This window comes from Elgaria multicarinata, chromosome 8, assembly GCF_023053635.1.
Source record: "Elgaria multicarinata webbii isolate HBS135686 ecotype San Diego chromosome 8, rElgMul1.1.pri, whole genome shotgun sequence".
NCBI classification, from domain to species: domain Eukaryota; kingdom Metazoa; phylum Chordata; class Lepidosauria; order Squamata; family Anguidae; genus Elgaria; species Elgaria multicarinata.
Genome location: NC_086178.1, coordinates 48,144,098 through 48,161,999, shown reverse-complemented (window position 1 = coordinate 48,161,999; position 17,902 = coordinate 48,144,098). Strand labels below are relative to the sequence as shown.

The window sequence follows — 17,902 nt, the reverse complement described above, 5'->3', positions numbered from 1 at the left end:
GTCCATTCCAATTTTATGATTCTATGACATGAATTAGAGCTGCTTGCCCTCTATGTTCCTGTTCCACACCTAGACAGGTTGACAGATTACATTTGTTAAAGCAAAAGGAACCAGTATCCTTTATCGGCAGCCAATTCATGCATGGGAGAACAAGCTTCAAATCCTTATTCAGCTATGAGCTGACTGGGTAGCTTTAGACCAAATCAGTAGCAATCAACCTACTTTATATGATCATTGTGCGGCTAAATTTGAGAGGAATTTTAAATCTATCTGTACACAGCAAAATGCTTTAGAAAAGGTTGATGATAATAGCTACACTGCCTTTTTCCTATGCCTTGATATGTTCTGACGTCCTTTTTTTGCCTTCTCTATTTAGTTTAAGACCTTAGACAGAGACCCTTGACTCAAGCTGTAAGGTTTTTAAAGGAAAGAATGGCATATTCCATAAGCATGCTTTTATTCCCTCTTCCCCTTTGCTTTGAGCTGAGGATTCAGGACAAATGTGGAACCAGTAATTTTCTCTCTGACCGGATTTGGTCGATTGTGGCACAAAAGATCTCAGCGTGTCCACGATTTGCATAATTACATGTGATGCAGTGTGGTTTACCATGTCGTCCAAACCCATCACATATTGTGGCAGGAGTGGCTTCATAGACACTCTACAATCCATGGCTTGCAGTAGCGGTTGTAGGGTGTGTATGAAGCCACCTCCACCACGCCCTGGGTTTAGCTAACACAGCAACCTGCACTGCATAATGGGTAATCAAGCAGATCATGATCACCTGATTGGCACATGCAGAGGCGGGGGAAGAATCCACAATGGGTTCTTTAGACCCAGTGATTATTCGAATGTGGACTCTGCCACAAATGTGCAATGGACATAGGCTAAAGTTCCGCAATTGCTTTATCATAATAGCTATTTCTTAGACCTCCAGTGATTTCTTCTAAAAAATAATATATTGGTCTCTATATATTTAGGGGTTTTACACCCATATTAAATATAGTTTAATGTATATGAAAGAACCAGACCAAACTCAAAATAAGAGTAAATTGCAGTTCAGAGAAAAATGTAGAAGTAAAAGTTAAGCATCCACCCTTTTGGTGAATACTTGCAGCAAAACCTATACTTTGCTTCCATTGTTGTGGCATAATCCATATACCTGTTCACTACAGGTTACATAAGTGAGATGCATTACTCTGAATTCATGATTTTTAAAAAAATTAAAAGTACCGCTGCAATTTGAACACAAAGTTAATAAATTTAAAGAAAATTTTGAGTTTGCACCATGTGAATTTCTGAGATTTATTACTTTTGAAAGTTGTTTTGTGTTATAACAGTAAACTGATCATAAGTTTTAATAGAAATTAAGGTGAGTGGTCAGACCTTTTTAGGTCCTCGTGTCAGTATACTCCAGGAATGTGTTAACTGGATTAGAGTCTGGAGTTATTGGTGCTGATCTTAATACTGATTCAATTTTCTTATAGTACTTCTATGTTTTGACTGGTTTCTTTTACACAGACATTTAATTGTCACTGTAGCATGCTGAACACTTGAAGAATACAAGCCTCTAGATCCCCAGCCTTGAACACATTTAGTTAGAAGCCCCATATTCTGAGGAAGGCGTTTACTATTGCAGCCTTAAATGGAGCGTGGCCATTTAAACATCCCCCCACCCCAAAAGAGGAAATATATCACCAGAAAAGAGGACAAAATAGAACACAGAGTTGCATAAAATTTGAATGCTGATATAATTAGAAATGCTTAATGTAATTTAAATAGAAATGCACAATATTATTTATAAACATTTAGATACCGCCTTATCTGCTAAAAAGCCATCAAGGCGGTGTGCAACAATTTAAAATAATAAATCTTTGTAACAAAAGAACATTAAAAACAGTAAAAACATTAAAACGTTTAAAAGCTACACATTTTAAAAAGCTAAATTGAAAATATGTGTCTTTTCACCCTGTCTAAACGCCAAGAGAGTGGGGGCCAATCATACATATCACCTTAGTGGGGGAGACTGTGACTAGGTGGCCAGTGTGCCTGCTCCGTCTGCTGTCCACGTGCTAACTATTGATGGGCAACGTCAGAGCCTGTTCAGCTCCTTCTTACATTTTTTAAAAATCTTTAAACCAGACTTGGAGGAATAGCCCTTCAAATAGAGCTATCCTTTATATATGCATGCCAGTGAAATTTTTTAAAAGTGCTTTGTTTATATCACATGGCACGTTTATCATAACGTTAAAATACTTTTTACACAATATTGCTAAGAATGAAAAAATACCCTTACTGCTGAGCCATGCAAATGTATTACAGAGTATAGCTATAAAATAAATTTTGAACTGGGAGTGTCTCTGCAATCCACACCAGTTACTTTAACTTCTTCCTAGAAAAGAAAATAATGGCTAGGGAGCTAGAATCATTGTGCAGAGATTTTATAGGTTCCCTACTTGAGCCAAATTTGATGATCAAATTATCTTTGATTCTAAGAGTGTACATTTTGCTACTAGAATACCACTCTAGTTGTTAACCTGAGAAAATGATTTTAATGACAAATTCTAAGAGTTAGCTGTCTTCAATATCGCTCTCTTCCAATACAGGTGAGAGCTTTTGCTTCCATTATGTTGCTCATTTAGTAGCCATGAGATCAGATGCTTCACTTCTAAAAAGTGAAATCATATTTTCCAAAAAGCAAAATCAGCAGGAATACTCATGAATTTGTGTTTCCTTTTATGAATAATTCACTTGGTGCAAACTCATGGGTAGATCTCCTTTAAGGAAGTCTATACATTTTTTCCTATTTATTCAGGAAATTTGAGCCTTCCAATTTTGATATAGCACTCTTTTTTTCAACAGGTATGGCAATTCAGCGATCAGAATTACATTCTTGATCAAACTCCTACATTAACTTGCAACCAACCAATCAGGCAATGCCAGCTTTGTGACTCAAACCAGTAAGATCTCTTCCTGCAACTTCAAACCCTCCCACCTCCCCCACTTGCAATCTGAATGATCAGAAAGTAGTTCTCCAATAATAACAAAATATAGTATATAAGAAGGAACAGAAAAACTAGAAAGAATGAATAGTGGAACAACTAATGGCAAGTCTGTCAATAATGCTTATTCACCACAACTTTGCCTCTTCAATTAGCTAGTCTGTCTTGCAGTCAGAACAATATGATTCAATTCATATTCTTCTCTAAAACATTTTATTCAGCTTTTCTTATCCACCTTCAGTTTTGGAATAAAATATGCTTCTTCCCCCACTCTCTTGTGCTTCGCATGTTAACACCCACCAGGTTGGGATTACCAGTGTGTGATCTTTAATTTGACAAGTTGACCTGCAGAATTGTCTAATCCTGCACGTTGCTTGTCAAGCTTGTTTGCAGATAACATTTTTCAGTCCTGATAGTATTTTCCAGTGTGAATAGTTTTTAGTGAAGCTTGGCACGAGAAGTAGAAGCCATCATTGCTGGCATTGTTTCTTGCAAGATGTTCATTTTTGGCTAATGATTTTAATGTTCTTTCTATCTCCAGGCTAAGGAGTGTGGTCAGATGCAGAACAAGTGGCTTATGATTAACATACAGAATGTGCAGGATTTTGCTTGTCAATGTCTCAATCGTGATGTTTGGAGCAATGAAGCTGTGAAAAACATTATCCGGGAACACTTCATTTTCTGGCAGGTGGGAAGGCTTTTTTCCTGAGTGACTAAAAAATTAGTAACAGAGCCAATATTTGTTTGGTATTTAAACTTTCCTGACCTCATGTTTGGGAGATTAGAAAAATAATGTTGTAGCTTGAAGTTGGGTTATACTTCCAAATACTGAAGTACCTTTAATACTGGAATGTTCTCAAGCATTAAAGAATATTGTTGGCTGTTCTATAGGTGTACCATGACAGTGAGGAAGGACAAAGATACATACAGTTCTACAAACTAGCAGACTTCCCTTATGTTTCTATCCTGGACCCTAGGACAGGTAAGAAGAAAAACAACCATATATACCTATGGCTATAGTAGAATAAATACCTTAATCCTTAGCTTAGCTTTGTTTTCCCTTAGGAGGGATAGCTGGCAGTTTATTACAGTGTAATCAGCTTCCTAGCTCAGGTGGGGCAAGTGCTGTTGCTTTTATTCCCTGCCTTTTAGCTTCCCAGAGGAATCTGACTGGCCATCCTTTGAATGCTTGACCAGATGGACCCCAGATCTGATCTAGTGGAGCAATCCTTTATGTTCATGTTATTTTGAGCCCATTACGTTATGGTTGGCTATTTGACACTTGGGATTGAAAGAATTTAGTACTTGTTCATTTCCTGCCACTTGTTCATGATGCTCCTGCATCTGCAGAATCATTTTGAAGGTATGTTAGGAGCCGTCTTAAAATAACACCAATGACTGCGCAATTCCAGTATATTGCATTGCAAATGTAGTCTGTAAAAGTTCTTTCTTTCTGTCTGCTACTTTATTTATTTATTTATTAAATTTATATACTGCCCCATAGCCAAAGCTCTCTGGGCAGTGGACATTAAAAAAAGTATACAAAATTTAAAACCATCAAAAATATATAAAAACAACAGTATAAAACAGTATCCATTTTAAACAACAACAGTTCTGGGGTCCATTAAAAAACAAACAAACTTAGCATATGTTATTAAATGCTGTTAAATGCCTGGGAGAAGAGACAGGTCTTGACCTGGTGCTGAAAAGATAACAGTGTTGGCGCCAGGTGAGTCTCATCAGGGAGATTATTCTGTAATTGGGGGGCCACCACTGAAAAGGCCCTCTCCCTTGTTGCCATCCTCCGAGCTTCCCTCGGAGTAGGTACTCGGAGGAGGACCTTGGATGTTGAGCGCAGTGTACGGGTAGGTTCATGTCGGGAGAGGCGTTCCATCAGGTATTGTGGTCCCAAGCCATGTAAGGCTTTATAGGTTAAAACCAGCACCTTGAATTGGGCTCGGAAACGTATAGGCAGCCAATGCAAGCGGGCCAGAATCGGTGTTATATGTTCGAACTTTGGGACCCCAGTTGTGGATGTATGACTTGTTACTATTTTAAACAGGGCAGAAGCTAGTGGAGTGGCACCAGTTAGATGTAACTTCTTTTTTGGACCAAGTGACCGGGTTCCTAGGTGAGCATGGACAATTGGATGGACATTCCACCAGCCCTCCCCAGAAACGCACTCGCTCTGTAAGTATAATCCTGTGATGACTAGGAGGTATATTGAGTGCATTTTGTGTCAGTACTATAATACAATTTATTACATCCTAATGTGACAAGATCCAGTTTAATGTTTTAAATGCAGTGAGAGACACAAATATTATTGATGAGGAATATTTGACCTATATCCTGCTCTCTCTCTCTCCCCCTTTCTCAGTGTACATATGCAATGTAACCTTTACCTTTTGCTTTATGGGTGCATCGACTAGGAGAGTCTCATTGACGCGAGTGAAGATAGCCAGTTGGAAGCTGCCATCAGAGCATCTCTACAGGAGACACATTTTGACTCTGACCAAGTCAAGCTGGAAAGCAGATCAGATGAAGAATCTGAATCAGAGCTTTTCTCTGGAAGTGAGGAGTTTATTTCCGTTTGTGGTTCTGATGATGATGAGCCAGACAATCCTGCCAAGTCTAGGAAGTCTCCACACAAGGACTTGGGGTGTAGGAAAGAGGAAGGCAGAAGACCCCAGCCTGAGCTCACAGCAAGGACTGAACCTGAGATGGTAACAAACCATCGAGGACTGTCTTGCATGGATTCTGGGGTGTTAGAAGAGACTGGGGCTAAGCCAGAAGCTGCAGTGAAGGAGCTGAATGTGAACGGTAAGCAGGGTGGTTAAATGTATCCTGACACTTTTTTTAACGCTTTGAAATGGGCCAAACTGGTTAGCAGAAAAACAGAAATTAGTTTATTAATGGTAATCTAGTCATTTTTATTATATTCAAGACTATTTGCAATATTTAGTAAAATTAGCAAATCAAAATAGCCATCATATAACATCTCCAAAGAAAAATTCCAAATGATTCCAGTATAAGAAATCAAAATATCATCAACTTTTCAAAATTGAACTTCATTAAAATTTCCAGATGTGTTTTAATCAAATTGTCTTGGCAACTGTTGTGATTAAGAAAGTACCAATTTCTATGCAACATTTTTAAAAAGATCACACACACACCCAACTTTGACTGGGAGGCAAAATTAAGAAAACCTAAGTAGACACAATAACAGTTTTTCTCCATGCAGAAGATTTAGCCATCCAGTTTGCAGCATAAAAAGCTAATATTTAGTTGACTTTTAACAATAATTTTGCATAATTATCTTTACATGTTACTTCCTAAATCTAAATTAATAGTTTAAGGTTGATACTCAAATACCAAGATCGAGAGTTACAAAATAGCTGTTCAAAAGTATGTTCTCCCATGCTACTAAGTGAACCCGCTGTTTAAAATACTGTGGATTAAAAACTGCTCCCACCAGGTTCATATTACCTAGTCATTAATTATTCATACATACCACACCAAATCATTTAAGGTTGTTAAAACACAAAGGGATTGTGAAGAGCTCCAAAGGAATATCTCCATGCTGGGAGAGTGGGCATCCAAATGGCAGATATGGTTCAATGTAAGCAAGTGTAAGGTGATGCACACTGGGGCAAAAAAACCCAACTTCAAGTATAACCTAATGGGATCTGAGCTGGTGGTGACCAAACAAGAAAGAGATCTTGGGATTGTGGTGGACAGCTCAATGAAAATGTCCACCCAGTGTGCGGCCGCTGTAAAGAAGGCAAACTCCATGTTAGGCATTATAAGAAAAGGAATTGAGAATAAAACTGCCAGTATCATACTGCCATTATACAAATCTGTGGTGCGACCACACTTAGAATACTGTGTACAGTTCTGGTCACCACACTTAATAAAGGATATTATAGAGCTGGGGAAAGTGCAGAAAAGGGCAACTAAAATGATAAAGGAGCTGGAGCATCTCCCCTATGAGGGAAGGTTACATCAACTGGGATTGTTTAGCTTGGAAAAAATGAGGCTAAGGGGAGACATGATAGAGGTGCACAAAATTATGCATGGTATGGAGAATGTGGATAGGGAGACATTTTTCTCCCTTTCTCAAAATACTAGAACCCAGGGTCATCCCATGAAGCTGATTGGTTGGAGATCCAGGACAAATAAGAGGAAGTATTTATTTATTTATTTATTTATTTATTTATTTATTTATTTATTTAAAACATTTATGTCCCGCCCTGTATCAATAAGATCTCAGGGCTGCGTATACAGTGCATAGTTAAATTATAGAACTCACTACCACAAGATGTGATGGCCACCAATTTGGATGGCTTTAAAAGTGGGGTGGATAAATTCCTGGAGGTGAAGGCTATCAATGGCTAGTAGCTCTGAGGGTTGTTTGCTGTCTCCAGTATTTGAGGCAGTACGCTTGTGTGCACCAGTTGCTGGAGAGCATGGGTGGGAGGGTGCTGTTGCACCATGTCCTGCCTTGTTCATCCCTGGCCCTTGGTCTGATCCAGCATGGCACTTCCTATGTTCTTATATGAATTAATGATTCATTCATACAAATACATTCATAATACATACATGCACGCACCCACTCCCCCCCCAAATCCTGATCCATCTGGATGGAGGAAGAGGGTTTAACTTTGCCTTTCTCCCATCAATCTTGATCCGTGTCGCTGGGATGGTGGGTGAGGATAAAGCCTCCCCCTCATCCCAACAACTCTCAAGTTCTTTGGAAGGAGTGAGAGGCTTTAACCTCACCCTCCTCTCAGCAACCCTACTGAGAAAGAAGATGCTTGGGGATGAGTGTCTTGACATGTCCTCATTCCCAGCACTCAGTTCACCTGGGAAACAGGGTCTTCAATGAGAGGCATCCCTGCACAGCCTGTTTCCCAGCAGAACTGAGCTGTTGCCAAACAGCTGGAAACAGGCACATGCTCTATGTAGTAGAGGCAGTGGCAGCATCAGGGGAATAGGGGGAGAGGGGCAGGGGACCCATAGCAGGCAGCTCTGGTAGTCTCTGAGATTCACATACAACCAGTGGGCCTTGTGTTTCTCACCTCTGGTTTAAGTCTTTGCTAATATTGACCAATGTTTGTGCCATACAATATGTTCTCCAAAATCCCAATTGTGCAAAGACTAACCTAATTTTCTTGATCAGTTCATATGTCCATAAAAGCAGGTAAGTCTCTTTGCAGGATTAGGATGTTAGAATATATAATAGGGTGGTTCTTTAGTGCCATACATATGCGAAGACATCTTTGCAAATGACAACACAGCTTTGGCCTTACAGAAAGCAGACTGGAAATGAAAGTGCCATCCATAGTAGTTTTGTTTTATAGGAGTTTAAGATGTAGCAAGTGCATTGCAAACAATTAAAAAAGCAACCTGCCCAGACAGTTCATCATCTTGATGGGCAATTTAAAAAAAAAAACACATTTGGGAGAACAACACAGGTAAATGATTGTTGGTAGTGTGCCATATTGCAAGTCGCACAGTACAAAAAGATGGGTGTTAACTTTCATTTAGAAAATTATAATAAAACAGAACCAGAGAAAGGTGAAAGAGGAAAAGCCAAAAGAAAAAGTTGTGTTAAGGCAACATCTTGTGAGAAAAAAGTGAAAAAGCACAGTGAATATTGGCAGGAAGAGCATTTTGAATAAAAATGGGGGGGGGAGCAAGAAATCAGAGTCCTAACAAAAGGAGGAGGGGGTGAGAAGAGCTCAAGATTGGTACGTCGAAGATGTTAAGAGCATAGGATCCAGCCCATTCAGTCTTTGTAAAAGTATGAAGCCGTAACTTACATGTAATTCCAAACAGAGGAGTGACGTGATTAAAGTGCTAGGTGGATAATTGAGGAAGCACTTTTTTGAAGAAGGACAAATGACTGGTTTATGGTGGGAAAGATGAAGATCAACTAACAAAATATGAGTAAAACAACAAGTATGAAGCAGTGTTGTATTGCAGAGAAAAATGAAAAAGGAGAAATTTTTGCAACATTAAAATAAAACCAGCTGGCTCTAGCAATAAAACTCAATAAGACAAGAAATGCCAATCAAATATTGTTAGGTATTGTGCGGGTTTGCATGTCATGCTAAGCCACCCTGAAATAAGCCACGGTGGGTTGGCTGTTCACAGAACAACCCATGGTACACCTGACAGATTGGGTTGCGAAGGTCTAGGGGAGAAATAACAGTAAGAGAAAGGACGGACCTGATAGCGAAAATTGGAAAGTTCCCAAACTGGGGAAAGAAGCCAAAGGAGAAAATGCACTAAAAGGGGTGGTGGTGAAGAGATAATATCTCTCCATTGGCAATGTGATCCTCTTGCATTTAAGTGTTGAACTGACGCTTCTCCCTTTTAAACACTTCCCTGACTCTCCAGCTATTCCAGAAAGGGGACGTATTAACTGTCTCCCTCTTTTCACAGCTTCTTTTCGGAGAAATAGGGAACGGGAGAAACAATAGACAGTTTATACGAGATTGCAAGAAATGTAGCAAAATGTTAGATTTAATATTTGTTCAGCATCCTCAGTCCCTCCATTGTGGAGCTTTTATCGTTGTAGTGGAGAAACATTTGTGAAACTAAGAAGCTGGATTTTATGGAGTCAGAACATTGGTTTATAATCCCATATTGTCTACTCTGACCAGCAGTGGCTTTCAGGCAGAAGCCTTTCCCAGTGTTGCTAATTGAAATCTTTTAAATGAACATGCTGAGGAGGGAACCATACCAAACTTGTGCCCTACCATTGGGCTTTGAACCCTGTCATGAACAGAAACATTTAGAGAAGTCACCTTTTGAAATATCATTCATCCCTTGACACAAGTGTTTGTATGTGATTGTTGTTTCACTACCAATGTACTAAATGCTGTTACTAAATTCAGGAATTTGTAACTTTTTTCTATTAGGACCAAAGGCACAGCTAATGCTAAGGTATCCAGATGGGAAGAGGGAACAAATTTCACTGCCTGAACAAGCTAAACTTCTGGTAAATAAAACTGCTTGAAGACTCCTCCTGGTAGAGAGTGATTCCCACTACTCCTTTGCCCTAAATGTCCTTTCCAATCTCAGTGTGTTTCAAATGGTGATGCTTTGTTTATCTGTTTTTAAACTATACAGTATAGTATACAATATAGTTAACTTTCTCCTTTCATATGTGACTAGTATTGCAGTCACACTCCTCTTTCCAAGACTAGAACTAGGGCAGGCTTCCCTAGCCTGGTGACCTCCAAATGCATTGGACTACATCTTCCATCATTCCCACCAAGTATGGCCATTCTGGGTGAGATGATGGGAGCTATACTCCACCACATCTCAGGGGCACCAGGTTAGGGAAGGCTGATCTAGTGGTGCCAACAGAGAATTTGACTCCCAAAAAATTATCTAGATTTTTTGCCTTATAGGTGTCACCTTCCAGACCAAACTATGCATTTTATATTGGATGAATTGTTCATACTATCTTTTACTAACTGTTACTTTATTAAAAAGTATTCACAACACGGTCTTGGTATTGTTGTTAGTATGACATATATTCTCAGCTTGTGGTCTAAAGACCTGTAGTGGCTGGCAATATCATCTGCCTTCCTCTCCTCTTGCCTTCATTCCCCCTGTGCTGACTTTCGGCTCTTCTTGGAATCTTGAGAATGCTAACTTTAGCTCTCCCATCACCTGGTATTTTTCTAACTGTTCTGGCTGTAGAAAGAAGTGTAAAATATAATGCAAAAATGTTTAAAAGAGGAGAATATGGGTTTTAAAGTTGTAGTTTGATTGTGCTTCTTGGGTACCAGGGCATAATTTCAGGGCATACGATGCAGCCACCATTCTGAGGCTGCACAGGTCTGGATTTAGTCAGTAATGAATGGGAAACCTCCTGGAAACCTGTGTAAGTTGTTTTGAGTTCTATGCTGAAAACAATATAAATGTACCATACAACTTTTTTAAAAAAAAATAATCCCACACACCTAATCTTCCAAGGGAACATCCATGGGAAATCCATCTTAGTGCCTGAATAGTGCTGCTTTTCACTTAACCAAAGGAGTAGGAAGTGAGAAAGTGCAGGTACTTTAACTCATGTCATGGAGTCCCAGTGCCATTTGCATAGCCTATGTGGATCCCACAATCCTGCCCATCTGTCGTATAGGTCAGGCTTACCCATCCTGTGCCTTCCAAGTGTTTTGGACTGCAACTCCCATCAACCCCAGCCAACATGCCTAATGATCAGGGATAATGGGAGTTGGCATCCAAAACTTCTGGAGGTCATCTGGTTGGGAACAGAATAGATGAAAGAATTGGTTCTGCTACCTGCTGAATACCTGAACAACAGGAATTCATCTAGCCACTTCTAAAATTTCTGTGCTGGTGTTAGAAGTACATCAGGCCAACTTAACTTTATCTCACTTGGTGGTAACAAAAATATTGCAATATATGGAGCATCCCTAAGTTTTAAGCATCTTCCAAGTTTTTCCCAACTTCTTTAATGATATGTAATTGTAATAGACAAATGGTCTGCATACCTTTTGCTGATATAGCCTGCAGTGATAAACAAGTTTTTATCCATCGCATTAAAGACTCTAATGTATGTCGGTGCTCCATGGTTAAGTTACTGATCTCTTCTTTCTCTTCAGGCTCTCATCAAACACGTACAGTCGAAAGGATACCCCAATGAACGTTTTGAACTCCTCACCAACTTTCCCCGGAGGAAACTTTCCCATCTGGACTATGACATCACATTACAGGAGGCTGGTCTTTGTCCTCAAGAGACTGTCTTTGTGCAAGAAAGGAATTAGTTCTCCCAGCCTTCCCTCATGTCATTTTTGCCTACAATACTAACTCACCAAGTATGCATTTGGCTCCATGAGATCACAGAGCTGAAATCAGACAACTATTTGTTGACTTCTCTCTCTCCCTCTTTATGCTACTCTTGGCAAGTGAACCATGTGAAAACAGTGGGGAAAGTTTATTTGGCTTTGATGCTGAAGGAGGGCATGCCTGCTTCAATGTTTCATTGCTGGCCTTGTCTGTATGTCCAGCATGCTGGGGACACTGAACAGCCAGAGGAAGAAATATTTTCCCCTCTCCTTAGAAAAAAATCTATTTTCTTTAATATATTTTATTTTTCAAGAGATCATGTGAACAGTCATGAAAAATTTCTGGAGGCAACCATTTGAGCAGGTGCTAGCTGCATGGAGTCAGTACTGTGTTTCCACCACTTACGTGCAGGATTTGGTTTTCAACAAGCATGGCTGATTCCAGAAATGCCAATATGTGCTGATAGTTGAATCCTGTATGCAGTGGGAGCTGCACACTACTAGGTTGCTATGGTTTGAGAGTCATTACACCAAGTTTTTCAGGCAGGCAGCTCATGCCTAGATGATTGTGTGAAGAGGCCCCATAACTCTTGCCCACATGTGAAGAAAATATAAACAGAGCTGTGGATCTATTGCCCTTGTAGCTCTTTGAGAGACATAGCAAACACAGTTCCAGGAAGGGTAAAGAATGTGCAGCATTAGAACAGCTTTCTGAGTTGATTTGTATGTATTCTTTTTGTTACAGATAGGATGAGGTACTTTAAAGGAAGATGGTATAGCCTGTAGATCTAGTATCACCTAACCATTGTCCTCTAATCTTCCATGCTTGGTCTAGAACTGCATGGCTTTCCCTCTTCACAATTAAAACTGTGGGAGGGAGATTGAATTCTCATTTTCTATCGGGATTTTACCAGCAGTGGAATATGGCAAGATGCTGACTATGAATGTAAAACTTATTAAATCTCTTCTGTCATAACTTAAAGCTGTTTTGATTCACCATGTGGAATTTGGTCACATTGGGCTTTAATGCAGTTGTGGGTCCTAAGCAAAACCATTCTCTTGTGCTTTTTTGTTAATTTTGAAATCTTTTCGCTAATTAACACACTAACAATAAACAAAGTAAAATGGCTTTGGGCTGTTACATCAATTTGAACAGCTCAAATTTAGAAATGGCTGCTTGCCATGATTTCTTCTAATTGTCCACAAAAAGTATAGGTATACATCAGTCTTGAATTATGGAAAGTGTGATATGGGTCATTTGGGTTTGGTAACTTTTTTCATTGTGTTTGGGGTTAAATCTCAGTAGGACGGATTATATTGTCATCACATTTGGTTTGTCCACATGTGAGCGTCTAAAGACAATTCTTGAGGATTAAAATGCTTATATTGCATTGTAGATTGGGAACATGTAACCCCTTCTCTTCCTTTACAGTTGCTATTATCAATTTTAAGGTGACTTGTTATAACTGAGAGGTTATACTGTTTAATTGTATTGGTGGGTGTTTGAGCACACAAGCCGCAATTGAATTTACGTTAAAAACAACAACAACCATATAGTTGATAGTGTGTGCATTCAAGATTAGAACATGTTGTTGGGGGAAACTAGTGTGTTGAATAAGAAATCTAGCTTTTGATATCAATATCAAGGCCCTGGATCTTCTTCCTTCAAAACCTATGCCAGCAAACATTTTGTATATAGCCAAAGAGCTTACTTAAGGATGAAGTTCAACATCATTTAAAACTAAATGAGAAGTCTGCAGTCAAATAATTGGCTGGTAAGTTATTAATATTTGAAGTTGAGCCCCACTCACCCCTCTTAGCCTCAGTTTCCTTTTACCTTATCCACTATTCTCAAGCTTCCTTCTTGTTCATTTACTTTTTCTTTAAATTCCTGTTCATTGGTCCATCATTTACTCTGTACTCTTCCTTCTGCCTTTTAATAGGCTATTTGACCCCTTACCTTCTTATCTCCAGGGATCTCTTTCTGGTCCTCAGTCTGTTCCACAAAGCTACTCCTGTCCATAGGACTTGTGCTACAAACTGACAACTTTTTCCCTCCCTTACATTCACCAAATGGACTGCAGGCATTTTGAGAATTTTGTTTCTTGAGTGCTTGGAATGTTTGTGAACATTCCATGCTATTACATTAGCTCAGCTGACTGGTGCCAGAGCTTTCATTATCAAAGCACTATACAATATAGTTTGCATTTTCTGTCATTGTTATGTTAAGGCCCTAAAAAAAATCTTGAGGATTACGTAATGTAATTCCTTAAGGTTATTTCCTTGGCTCTCCACCTGTGAAACTGCCTAAATTATGAATGTCTTTAGTCTTCCTGACCTGCATTGCTTTTGCCAGCATTTTTTCAGCTTCTCTCTGTTGATACAAATGGTCTTGAAGATCATATTTTAAGATTCCTGTTACTTTGGAGAGGAGATGCTGCTTGCACACTAGTACTGTACTCTAGCTGGATTGCCAAATGCAGTTATGCAAACAACAGAATTCATTTATCAAGAGCTGCCTGCAGAATGAACAATTACTTTGGCTGTGAGGAATAGCAACTACAACACACATAACCATTTTTGCAGTATCTTTGTTAAGTGTTAATTCCCCCCCCCTCAGAGTCTCTGAGCTCTAATAGTATCAATTTTCTTTGTCCTGTAATTTACACCAATTTATTTCTCCCCAGCTAATCTATGTAACCACTAGTTAGTATAAGGTTATTGGTGCTTAATGCCCAACATTATTGCATTTATTTTATTTTATTTAAATGTTGTGTTCCACCCTTCCACATAACATCCAAGGCTGTTTACAAGAAAAAGATAAAATACTAATAAAACAAAAATAACTTCAAAAATTTCATTAATATAGTAATAGGCCTCAGAAAACAAAAACATATTTGCCTGGCACAAAAAAGATAACAGTGCTGGTACTAGGTGAACCTCTCTGTGGAGGGAATTCTACAAAATGGGGAGACACCACTGAGAAGGCACTTTGACGGGTCACCACCCACCTTACCACATCCTAAGTAATCATGTGCATGTGTGACTGTCCCTTTAAATCAGCTGTACTAGTAGATTGGCTCTTTCCTCGGAATTCTTGCATTCAAAATAATGGGTTGTAGCCAATGGTGGCTTTGCCTTAACAGAAATACTTTCACTCAGGCAAGTTAGGGCATTAAATTTTAGATTTTTCTTGATGATCCCTGCTCCTTCCCCACAGAAAGCTGCTCCTGATAGCTGCTCAATTTCCAGAACAGAATGGAATATGGTGCAGACGGCTGCAGAAATTAGGAGTCTGGACTTGAGCGATCTGAAATGCTTTCTGATAAGGCAAAGCCACCTTTGGATACAACTCACTGCATTGGATCCAGAATTGTCCCTCTGCAAATGAGGGTCTAGTAAAGGCTTCCCACTGGACAAAGGTCCTGGGGCAATGATTTTCTCAGATTCCTTGCGTAGCCCCCAGTGCCACTTCCCATGCTGTTCTGGAGGGTTCTCCAGTGCTGTAGAACAGTGTGGGAGAGGTGCTGGGGAAGACAGAGGGAATGGGGAATTAAAGAAAATCACCATCAGAACCCCTTTCTTCAGTGCCAGTAGAACACTGCTGAATACATGTCTGGATCCAATCTACAGTGTTGAGAAAATGCTTTGAAATGGGCCAGGTAAGTGCCTCTTTGATAAGTCAATGTTCAAATGGCTGTTTCAAGGATTAACAACATGAATATTTGGCAATTTGCTTCATATACAGGATCTTCCAAGGTACACAAATGTCTTGTATGGTTTCTGAACACTCAATACTGCTGAATGGATTATAAAATCTAGAGACTAGGCAGGAAGCAATATAATTTGGTTCGTTATGCTTCTTCCCCATATCATAATCTGTAAACAGACTGGGAATTGTGGAGGGGGGTGGTTCAAACACGGAACAGAAATCCTCTGATTTTATCTTCTTAGGCGCTATTTAGGCAATTTATGGCCCAATCCCATGCATATTCAGACAGGAAAAATCCTACGACAGCCAGCATGGCTATCTGGAGGGATGCTGGGAGTTGTAGGACTTTTTTTCCTGTCTAAACATGCATAAGATTGTGTCCTGAGTCACTTTTTCAAATGGGTGATAGATCTTCTCTTCCTCTGTCCTAATTTGACAGTTCTGATAAATTGGTTTTGAGTCATCTACCTAAGCCCGCGTCCCTTCTCTCATTTTTTTTAATCCTATCTTTCGAATAGTTCTCTAGATTAATAGAAAACTCTGTGATGTAGGATGATTCTTAAACTCAGTGTATGGTAGGTGGGTGGGGAGTCTTGATGCCTCTACTCCTGTAAAAAGTGGCTTGAGAGCAGAAAAGCAGCATATAAATCTTAACTATAAACAAAAAGACTACTAATTTGACACTTTAAATCCTGCTGTCCTTAATAGCATATTTTTATAGGTTTTCTGTTTCAGCATTTATTTTTCAAGAAAGAATATGGACACAAATGACTGGAAATGTGTTGTGCATTCATGCCTGGCTTTGGATTGCCTTCAGGTGCCTGCAGACTTAACAAAGTCATCCATTTTAGCTAGAATAGCTTTCCCTATGCTGCTGTTTCTGAAGAGGTAGCCTTAGCAAGATTTTTGTCCAGTAAGGCATATTGGGGGTCCTAGTTTCTTTTTCCAGATCTTTCAGTTTTGCCTGAGGCTTATAAGTGGAACACAAAAGGCTGTGCAGGGAACTTCTAAGAGCTGATCCCACCAACTGGCACCAACTGGGAAGACATTCCTGAAATTTGGATTTTAGGGTGTAGGCTCTACTGCAAACACAAGTAAACTAGAATTGTGAAGCTAGCTTTTTAGTGCATGAGTAGCATCCCAAATGCTCAAAACTGTAGAGATGACCTTGAAAACAAAATCCTACTTCCAAGTGTCTAGCATAGCTACAGAAATAATATTGAAAGGAAATTCCAGAATAAATTCTGAAATCAAAAATAGAAAGAAAGATTATAAGTATGGGGGAGTTAAGGTGTTACATTAAAAACAATTTGAACTGGGTTTGGATACTGTTATAATCAAGATGATGGTACCCTTCAAGACACTAAGTTGACTTTTTAATGTTGGATTGTTGTCTTTAAAGCTTTATAGGTTGAGCTGTATAAAACTGATCTGCTACATTTTCAGTAGAAGCTGTTTCCTTTGTAATGTGATGAGGTAATTGTAAGATGGGTGGGGGAAGAGAAGATTTCAGCTTTCTGTGATGGGAAGGACCAAACTCAAGGCAACCTTTGATCTATATATACAACTGCTGCATTTTTATAAATATGTGTAAATGCCCTTCCTACTGTAATATTTTGATCCTGAAAATAAAGCAGACCTTTTCACTAATTCTTAGCCTCTTTGGTTTTTAGAAGGAAATGAGATCTTCCCAGAGCAGTGAAGGAGAAATGTGGTGGGGGGGGGTTTGTGGAGAGAAACTTACTGAAATGAGAACCTACCTATGTGTCTACTTGCCAGTTTCTGATAAAAGAAAGGTGTGGCATGATATAGCGACTTGATTCTGATGATATGGCATCCCACTGTGGGAAAATTAACCCTCAAGGCACCTCGGCAAATGCCACCCACCATTATGACTAAAGAAACTTCAGCCAAAGGTTGCCATGGTTTGTCATGTCATTGAAACCCAGGCGGTGGGGTTATTTGAGCATTAAACAACCCTTGCATAACCCATGATCTGTTTTAGGGTTATGCAAACCCTCAAATAACCTCCATTGCCCAGGTTTGAATGACGTGAGAAGTCACAGTAATCCCAGCCAGGGCTTTCATATTTATAATGGGAGCTGGCATTCAAAGCAGCTCCTTATAACTAAAATAACCCACAATGGGCTGTCATGTCGTGAACTGGCCAATGGGCTGTTTCCCCATCTCCTGTAAGTGGCAGCCAATGTATTTTGAGTAGGGGTGGGGAAACATTGAACACCACCACCAAACACTACCGGGAGATGCAATTTAAGTGTAATCCACACAAATAACTAAATTATAAGTATATCATCTAATGTTCTGTGAATTATATTAAGAAGTAGATAATGATTAGTGCTCTGCT

General features: G+C 39.4%; 1 protein-coding gene across 1 annotated transcript in view; it reads left to right on the top strand.

The window, feature by feature from the left end:
- UBXN7 (UBX domain protein 7) overlaps positions 1–17,187 on the top strand; it is a 36,185-nt gene extending 18,998 nt beyond the window's left edge. The window contains exons 6-11 of the mRNA XM_063132280.1: positions 3,542–3,688; positions 3,892–3,982; positions 5,063–5,190; positions 5,430–5,820; positions 9,927–10,006; positions 11,643–17,187. Coding sequence (XP_062988350.1) covers positions 3,542–3,688; positions 3,892–3,982; positions 5,063–5,190; positions 5,430–5,820; positions 9,927–10,006; positions 11,643–11,804 — 999 coding nt within the window. The 3' untranslated portion in view covers positions 11,805–17,187. The remainder of the gene's footprint in view (positions 1–3,541; positions 3,689–3,891; positions 3,983–5,062; positions 5,191–5,429; positions 5,821–9,926; positions 10,007–11,642) is intronic.
- Positions 17,188–17,902: the final 715 nt, after the last annotated feature.